Source organism: Macadamia integrifolia, chromosome 11, assembly GCF_013358625.1.
Source record: "Macadamia integrifolia cultivar HAES 741 chromosome 11, SCU_Mint_v3, whole genome shotgun sequence".
NCBI lineage: Eukaryota > Viridiplantae > Streptophyta > Magnoliopsida > Proteales > Proteaceae > Macadamia > Macadamia integrifolia.
This window is the reverse complement of record NC_056567.1, coordinates 27,321,660-27,331,283: the sequence shown is the minus strand read 5'-3', so window position 1 is coordinate 27,331,283 and position 9,624 is coordinate 27,321,660. Positions and strand designations below refer to the sequence as shown.

General features: G+C 38.9%; 1 protein-coding gene across 5 annotated transcripts; it reads left to right on the top strand.

Moving 5' to 3' along the window:
- Positions 1-1,777: 1,777 nt before the first annotated feature.
- On the top strand, positions 1,778-7,324 carry LOC122093418 (COP1-interactive protein 1-like). Of its 5 annotated transcripts, none has more exons than XM_042663759.1 (4): positions 2,681-3,168; positions 3,534-3,586; positions 4,003-4,110; positions 5,765-7,324. In XM_042663759.1, exons 3-4 carry the CDS (start codon positions 4,017-4,019, stop codon positions 7,114-7,116), a joined length of 1,446 nt encoding a protein of 481 aa, XP_042519693.1. In that variant the 5' UTR covers positions 2,681-3,168; positions 3,534-3,586; positions 4,003-4,016; the 3' UTR covers positions 7,117-7,324. The 5 variants fall into 5 exon arrangements, with proteins under 5 accessions (XP_042519695.1, XP_042519693.1, XP_042519696.1 ...); XM_042663760.1 differs by having other exon boundaries at positions 2,682-3,007; XM_042663761.1 differs by lacking the exons at positions 2,681-3,168; positions 3,534-3,586 and adding an exon at positions 1,778-2,614.
- The last annotated feature ends 2,300 nt before the right edge of the window (positions 7,325-9,624 follow it).

The following is a 9,624-nucleotide window of genomic DNA, read 5'->3' as shown; positions in this document are numbered from 1 at the left end:
TAGCTCAATTCTAAATATGTAAAATGCATGTTTTACTACCCTAGATTTCACACATAAATGTGCTCATCATGTATTAGGTATCCCCTCTTTAAAAATAAATAAATAAATAAATAAATAAATAAATAAATAAATAGAAGGTTCGAAAATCTATGATAATCTTTGCATATTCTTTCTATTTTCTTAGGGATCGGGTGATAATGGTTGATTTCAATCGTTAAATGAGTAAACCTTGCCCTGTGAGACACCCAAATACTAATAGACCATTAGAGGAATTCCAAGGGATGACTAACCAAGATCCAAGGAGGATAACACTAAAATAAATGAAAGCAAAGTGAAAACAAAAATGGTTTTTTGTGAGAAATATGTTTCGTATCCCTATGTGTAAAATGATTTTTTGAAGAAATGTGTGAAGAGATGCCCCCTCACCCATCTTCCTTATAACTCTGAAGCTCTACTTTTTCTGTCTTGCTTGCTACAACTCCTTTCTCTCTCATCCTCCTTCTCCTTTCTCGTCCCCCTTCATCTGAAATCATATCTCAAAGTATGAAGAAAGAGAGTTCGGATCAAGTTTTCATATGAGAATTATTCTCATACGGTGTTTGATCCACCATTGAACTCCACTTAATCTCTCTCCCCTTTTAATAAGTTTTTATTTTTAGTGGAGTCCAAGTGTGGATCAAACACCGTACGAGAATCATTCCCGTACAAGGGCCTGCTCCACACTCGAAGAAAGACCCATGTCTCTCACTTCGTCTATTGTGCTTCTCCATGGGAGAGAAAGAAGAGGGGGATTTCTTGAGCTTACCTACAACTTGGCCGAAGAAGGAGAGAAGAGGTAAGATAGGGGGAGGGGGAGGGGGGGGAGGGGAGGGGGGAGGGGGGGTGAGACTTGAACCTCCATGGTCGATCTAGATGAGTTTGCATCTCTCAATTGTGACAATGGCTACGACTCATATGGTTGCAAAGGAAAAAAGAAGGGAGAGATTGAGTGGGATGGAAAAAAGGAGAGGTGAGCTCGGGTTTGGTTTGGAATGGAGAAGAAAACTACTGCCACTTATGAAGGCTGTGGCCATGGTTTAGACTTGAGAAGAAAAATAAGAAGAAGAAGAGGGGGTATGGTGTTTGGATTTCTAATTACAAAACAAATGACTATTTTACCCCTCTATATAGGGGCTCATAAGCAAACGCTTACTAAAGTTTTGTACAAAAATGACCGAAAATCATTTTTGGCGAAAACACATAAATGACTTTGATCTCTTTGTGGTTTTTGTCTTTTATCAATTTTTTTTTCTAAATAAAAATCAGTTCCGTAAATGATATCAAGTGTAACAAAAATAGTTTTTATGAAAAAAATAAAAACAAATGATATCCAAGAGGACCCTATTATAAAAATTGAATAACTTACACAATTACTTTTTTTTTTTGTTAGGAATAATTTATATAATTACATGGTATATGATTTCGTAAGTTTCTATTTTAAGCACGTGCAGTGGAACCTACACTGGCACTGGGTTTGATACATATTCCATCTGACCGCTGGGAGCGGGGGACCCCGGAAGTGGCCCACTAAATGGTCGCTAGTTTAATGACGGGCCTTGTTTGTTTAGAGGGGCATTTGGGGTGAGAGAATTGTTAAGGTGGGACCCATGTGTTATTAAGGTGACCGACCGGAGTGGAAAAGTGAAAACCAAAAAGGGCATTTCATAACTTTCCCAAATCTTATGCGTGTTTGATTACTCAGGGTGGGAATCCTCTGTAAGACAGAGGGGCATTGTCTTCTCCATCTCCGGTCACTGTTCGACAAAGCTTTGATGTAAGTGTCAAGACAAGTAGCTGGTGCATAATGATTGCAATAACTTCTGTTAAGGGTTGGAATGAGCAGAATGAGGTGAGATGGGTCTACAAGCTGAGATGTGTTGGTTTTTTCAGAGAGGGCGAGGTATGGGAGGGATTTGGCTTCGAAAGAAGATGAGATGCTCCGGTATTTACCTCGGAGCGGGTAAAGAGAGTGAAATTCATTGCAGAAGATCGATGGAGCCAAGATTGTTCATCTTCTTCTTCGAATCACTCCTGTTTTATTTTGTTTCTTTTTCCCCTAACCTTACAACCGGAAGAGCGATGGGGCCGATTGCTCTTCTTCTTCAATCGCTTGTGCCAAGGCCACAATCGGCCTGCAGCCCAAGGTCACGACTGTTGCCTGACGGTGGCGATCATATATAATGGTTAATCAGTTTCCGGAGACCAAAGATGTAACTAAGGACAGGAGGCACGCATTATTGTCACTGGCCTCTACAAAACGCAAAACCCCGGGATTTTGACCAGTCCCACCGATTTGGTGGGACGTTTTAGAGGGATGGGGTGGGAGAAATCATGAGCAACGTGGGCCGACAGGAAAAATGCTTATGTTTTTTATTGTCAACTCAAAATCCCACCGCATTAAACCAAACTTCTTAACATGCTAAGGGGTGGGATAATTCTTACAACAATCCCACCCCAACAGTCCTACCCCATCAAGATCCCTCTAAACAAACGGGGTAAAGACAGAGCGCGGGAAAGGAATCAGCCGCCAAATCATCTCACCTAGTCGGATGGTGGTTTCAATGCACAAGATCAGGTATCGGTCACCTTCAAATCCGAAGCGTATCGGTATGAATCGGTCTGTATCACATAAGTTCCCCTTTCACCCTTTATAAATCTAATTTTCTGATTGTTTATTTTATTATTTTTTTTGGTGGAGATTTTCTGATTGTTTAACCATGTTATTAAAAAGGTTATCAACAATACCGGTACGTTTCACCCTATTGAGAATCCGATACCGATAAGTGGCCACGCATACACTCCTGTCTTCAGTCTTCACTCTGCGAGGCTCTGCGTTAAAAGCACACTAATCTATCTCTCTCTCCCTCCTTACTTCTTCATATTTTTTTCTCAACTCGTCTTCGAATTTTCAAGAAGGTCGAATCGATTTTCAGCGGCGATATCCAAGATTTTGAGCTCGAACTTGCAGGTACTTGTGGATTCTGGTTTCTGAATCGATTTTTGTTTAATTTTTATAGGCGAAATTCTTTCGATATCCATTTCTTCGTATCTTTCCTACGTCTTCGAATTTTCAAGAAGCTTGGATCGATCTTCGGTGACATATCCAAGATTCTGAGCTCGAACTCGCAGGTACTAAAGGAGTCTGGTTTCTGGATTGATTCTTCTTTAACGTTTTTTTTCTTTCTTCCTTGGAATAGAATAGACGAAATTCTTCCGAAATCAATTTCTTCCTCTCCCCCCCCCCCCCCCCGCCCCGCGTCAGTGGCATTTCATTGTTTCTTGACTCAATTCCTATCTATTTCTTTTGACCGCTCGGAAGAAAACTTACGGTTTCTTGGATCCATTGAACTCTGTTCCTGTAAAATTTTCTTGAAGCACAGGTCCACTCGATGAAGTTAGAACAAAATTTGAACTACACCTCCCCTATATTCCTCTTCTTTCTCTCGTCCTCCCCTCTGCTTCTCATTTTTGTTTTAATTTGGTTTTCTTTTTAGGTTAGATCTGTCTTGAAGTGACATCACAGAACATCAAAAAGATCAAGGCGCATGTGAGTCTTCACTCTTCATCCCATCTTTTATCCTTTTTGATTATTTAGATTCTCACTTTTGAGGTTCTTAGTTTAGGCTTTTAGCTCAAGTTCCTCCTCTCATTTTTGGAATATAAAACTGCAGAGTTGGTAACTGATAACATATATAACCTGAAATAGGTATACGTAGTTTTTTTCATCAAGAAATCTTCTTTTTTTTTTTTTTTTTTGTTTTGGAGAATTATTAATTTCCTTAGTAGGTTCAAAATATTTCAATTAAAGTTTCAGTTCAATTTTCTGATTTGTCTGTACTTCCAATCTTGATATATTTATTCACGAAAATTTAATTAATCATGTACAGGCAGACTTCTAATATCCTGAGCAATAATCCAAGGATGTTTAAATTATGACTACTGTTTGATTTTTTTTTTTTCCAGATCATTGTCCAAGGATGACGGAACATCACTGGAGGGATGAAATAAAATCCCTTTTGGGGTCTCGTGTTGCTCCTGAAAAAACTGAACAGCTTGAAGAGACGAAAAAAGGTGACCCTAATCAGATAAAGATATTTAATAATATTTTCTCAAAAGGCAAAAAAATTATTCTATTTCTAATATTGTTTTCTGTTTATATTGTCATTTTGACAACTAAGGTCCAGTTGCGGGTTAATTTTCTTACTCTCTATATATGTTAATGTTATAGTTTTGTTGTTTCCAGATATTCCTTAGGTCTAGTTTCAGTAAATCCTATGGTTTTTGTGACCATTAATTGATTCCCAATTTATGATGCTCATTTTGCTGCTATTTTATCTTGTTACTACCATTTCAACATTTCCTCACTGATATGAGCCTGTAAGAACAGAAAAGAACAATGCTGACACTGTGTTCCTTAGATAATCTGGTAATTTACGGTTGGGATTTCAGCTGTGCAGTTGGCCTATGCCTGTGTTCAAGTGGACCCACTGTAGGACTTGAACACCAGCTGTGGATGACCACTTTTTTCTTCTTGGCTAATCTATCCTACAGTGCCCTCTACTGGACATTGAGGGCCAATGGCCAACCTTCTCCGCCAGGGGGGGGGTGGAGAACACACCTACTGGATGTGACCACCATGCTCTTATACTGGACATTGTGCTAGCTCCCCTGAAATAGACATTTCATAGTTTTATTTTTTTGGTAGACATTTCAGTAGTTGACTAATACTATCTGAGTGAATGGCAGAAGTAAACTCCTTAGTGAGATACCTAGAGTATTGGTACTTAATGCAATGGAGGTAATATTTTTGTCTAATCAAATATGTACTATGTTAAATTTTTTTTTTTGGGGGGTGGATGTACTATTTAAAATTCAGTGGTAACAAGTGAGGAACATAGAAAACACATATATTACTTATTTGGGGAAAATAATGCTACCTGGTCATGCACTCCTGCACCAAGACACAGGGACAGTGAAATGACCATGCTGCCCCACCCCTGTTGTATGCTTAAATGTACTCCCATTGGCCCCTCGCTGGAGCAGGGTCCATGCGACCAGGTAGTGTTCTCTCTCCCTTATGTCTTTATATTTCAGTGATGTACAGAAATGGGTCTATTTTGGTTGAAGACTGTAGGCACACGGAATGTTGTGGCAAAACCCAAATGAAAGCATTTAATTCCAGGTGGCTACGAAGTGTATTTTACCCAAAAAAAAAAAAAAGGTTAGTGTAGCTTTACTCATTCATTAAGCTAGTTTTAACAAAGTAAAAGAAAATTGATCAAACCTGAGGAACTAGATGAAAAGAAATACAATCCTCATTACCCATTTTTACACCCTTACACAACACGATGATTTGCTTAATGCTTCTGGTTCATTTTTTTTTTCCCCTTTATTTGCTGTTATTTCTTTTCTAAATGTAATGGTAAGGGCTCTTATGTTTTCAATCTTAGTAGTTTCTTAGGAGTTAGGATGTGTCACCTGATTGAAACTCTGAAGTTTGTTCTCTTGGATAGCTGCTATTTTAATTGTATAGCTAGCTTACTTGCTCATGTGATTTACACAGTTTATCCATTTTTCTACCTTCAATTTCCAGTTGATTATTTGCCCGCAATTTGTTAATGGCATTCTATTTAATCTGTTCTTTTAGAACTTGAGTTATTCGTCTCATATTATTTTACTTGATTGATGATCAAGTAATGGATTAAGAACATCCTGTTTATTGCAGAAATTGAAAATAAAGTGAAAAGGATCTTGAACAAAGATGAAGGAGAAGAGGAGAACTTGAACATAGAGTTACAACTTGTTGACCTAGTCGTGGAGTACCACAAACAGTGCCAATCACTCTATGAACATCATGATGATCATGCTGCAGAGTTAAAGGAGAATTTTCGTTACCAAGAAGGAACAAGTTCCGGCCAATATTCTGATTCGAATCCTTCTTCTGAGGAGAAACCCAGTGGAAGCATTAAACAACAAATTGAAGCTGCAAATGATAAGGGGAAGAAATTCTCTGAAGACCTGCAAGCCAGAGATGATCAGTTGAAGGATGAGAATTCAACATTGTGGGATGAGAATGGAGCAGTAAAACATGAATGGGTATTTGTAAATGAGGGAGCTGCTGATTTAACTCAGGAACGGTGTTCTGCTCAGGTGGAGAACCTGGTACTGGTTTCAAAAACTGTAGAAATTGCAAATACCATGGAGTGGGAACACAGAATAATACAGGGTTTACAATTTGAGCTGGCCTCTTTACAAACCCAGAAAAAGGAACTGGAAGAGCAGTTTGAAGAGCAAAATTTAAAGCTGCAGTTGGTTCAAACTGAACTACGGGACAAAATTTTAGAATTGGAAAGAATATCAAAAGAGAAAGAGGATAACCAAAGCAAATTGAAATTGCAGATTGCAGGAGAAAAGCAAGAAGCTGAAGGAAGTCAGACTAGCAAGGTTGCTAGTCTGCAGAAAGCACTGAAAAATTCAACTGAAGAGCACAAACAACTTCAGCATCAGTCTCAGGAAAACTACCAGTCAAAACTTGACTTTAAAGATGAGATGATTGATTCGTATATTGAGATGAAGGAAGGAGTAATAATTAGAAACGAAATGATTGTAATGTTTCAGAATGAGAAAAACATGACTGAAATTAACCTGCTGCTCTCAAACGATAAGCTTCATGCCACAGAACAATTACTTGCTGAGAAGAAAGAAGCCTACAGAAAAGAAGAAGAGAAGTTCCAACAAGAATGTAAAGAACTCAAGGATCAAAATTCCAAATTGTCCAATGAGATTGCTGCGGCTGAGAGAGATCTCATTGAGATCAGGAGTTCACTGGAGAAGACACGAAATTCATTTTCCAGACTTGAAGTAGTGTTCCAGGAGTTCCGGGAAAATGACAGTTCCTTCCACAGCCGTGTTGTTGAAGTCTCAGAAGCACTTTGGATTGTAAATAACTTGCTTATGGACACAAATGGTAAGATAGAAGAATTGGAGGAGAGACTCAACGTGAAAGAAGATGAGGTGCTCAAAATAGAGGAAGAGAAGAAAGAAGTGATAAGGTGCTCAGCATGTGTACCACTGTAATCAAATTGATGATCTGATGGATGTCTTGAGATTTTTTCATTTATTCATTTTTCATTTTTTCACTTGTAGGGCAGGTGGACTTTTAAATTGAATTGAGAAATGAATACCAAATCTAGCTTTCTTTTCAGTCTGTATTATTTTAGAAAATCCCCTTCCTCAACTGAAGGGAGAAAGTAGAAGAAAAATGGAAAATTGTTTCTTGGATGAATGAAGTTTTGCCACGTGAGACTATAGTTTGGGATTTTTTATTGCTTCCTCTAAGTATATTACTGTACCCATCTTGTCTTCCGATGAAGATCTGCCTAATACTTGCTTCCTTTGTTAGATCTTACAAGTTGGAAGGGTCCATTCCAAGTTCTCTGCCAAAATGTTCCTCTTTGGGTGGTCTCTGTCTGTCAAGCAATCATTTTTCAGGGAACTCAAGATTCGGTCATTGACAAAGCTGAGAACCTTGGATCTCTCTCACAATGCCTTTTTTGGTCTCAGCTCTTCACAATTTGAAAGAGCTTCAGTTACAAGGGAACACTTCATGAGCTCCTTACCCTCATTGGACATTGGAGCTCTGCCCAATCGGTTGCAGTGGCTTAATTTCGGATTGAATTCCTTTATGGTGCAACAGGGTTTCTGACGTGCATTCAATAGTTAGATTGTTCAAATACAGAGCTCAAGGCGGTCACACACAGTCAAGGCATTTTTGGACGTTAGATGCGCGTCAAACACCTTGTTGCGCCACAGAGGATCCAAGTCCCTTAGTTCCCTGAGCTTTTTTAAATTATTAGATAACATGATTAGTGCCAATTTCCCTTGGTCGACCCCATTCAGTTGGGATAAAGCTAAGTTGTGTTGTTGTTTGTTGAAGAGAATTTTCTAACTTAAAAAAAATTTGTAATCATTACCCCATGTGATTATATCACTAATGCTAAATCATTTCATATTTGGCTATTAAATTTCTGCTTTACTTTGCATCAAAAATATTTTATTATAAAAATATAAAATAAATATTACTACTTGTAAAATGTATCATTATTATTTATTTATTTATTTTTTTTTTTGTTTTGTGGAAAGTAAGTTTACTGATATTGATCATGCGTACAACCAAAAGTCTCAAACTGACAGAGCCGTTGAAGCCAAGGAATGGAATGTGGCCACTTTGTCATACACATGCTAGACAGGGCCTTCTTAGCAACGATACCGACAACATTGTTTACCACCCCTAGAATACAAGAAAAACTAATCAAAACAGAAGAAGCAAAGAGGGCATGTATATCTTGTATGATTGGAACGACTTGGAGAGATGGCAAGAGATCATGATCTTGTATCAGCTCTATAATCTCCTTGCAATCAGACCCTACATGTACACATTCGAACCCCGATGCAACTGTCTGAGACGAGGAAAATCTTATAGCTAGTGCTTGTCCATGAGCTGCGGCACTGAAGTAATGAAAAAGCTTTTACAAGATCACCTTTATGATCTCTAAAAATAGAGCCAAGTTCACCTTTAAACTGCCCTCGAGATATTTTGAGCATGCAACTCTTTCCTTTTTTTGTTAACAACAGGTATCTAGGCCTTTGGCCTAATTAGTCCCGCGGGCCCATACTGACTCCACAACCGCATGGACTAAGTCATACCAGGGTTGAATGAGAACCATTCAACTTTCATTGAAAGCAGTGAAGAGTACTAAACACCCCTGTGTGAGTGGCCCAAGGTGTGCCTAGTGGGAGTAGAACTTAGGACGTCTGAGTTTACGGCTAGTACCAAATTCGTTGCTCACCAACTGCCCTACCCCCTTGAGTTGCCTGTAACTCCTCACTAGTCGCAAGCCCCTGGGTACACAAATGCCAAAGGAAGGCTTTACTCTTCGGCAAAGTATCAATATACACTTGATGAAGAAGGACCAGACGTGGCCATTGCATGAGTTGTGTTAGACAAGAGGTGATATGTTGTCTTTATAGTGAAATGGCCATCTCATGAAGGCCCCCAAACCTACTTATCGTTTCCTACACAAATACTAAGAGATATCTTTAAAATAGCATCCACCACATGTGGTTGAAAGTGTTGTCATAGAAAGTCCATCCTCCAGCATCGAGCAATAGGATCAATTAGATCCGAGACGAACTGAAGTCAGCAATTATCAGGCTTTGAGTGTTGAATCTTGTAATTGGTGAGGGTAGGCGCCCAAAATTTGTCATAAGAGAAATAGCAACCTTCAATAGCACCTCCCTACTGGCATGAGATAAACAAGATTATTTCCACCCTTCTAGCTTCTTAAGGGACCTCTCCTTGACATCCTGAAATAAACCATTCTTAGAAACTCCGAAGCCAGGCCGTAAACCATATTGCCCCTGAGAACTATGGAAAACCATCTTTTAAACTTTGAATGGGTATTAAGGCTAAAGGTCACGCTAGACTTTTGCGAGTTTATACCCTTGCCTGTGGCCCTACAATAGGTATCCCGACAACGATTAAGAGCATTAACCTCACGTAGGTTGACTTTAGAGAAAATGAGG

Coding starts and splice junctions, on each gene's coding strand:
- LOC122093418 (XM_042663761.1), top strand. CDS start 4,017: ATGACGGAACATCACTGGAGGGATGAAATAAAATCCCTTTTGGGGTCT. Junction 4,111..5,764: donor GCTTGAAGAGACGAAAAAAG/GTGACCCTAATC, acceptor TGTTTATTGCAG/AAATTGAAAATAAAGTGAAA.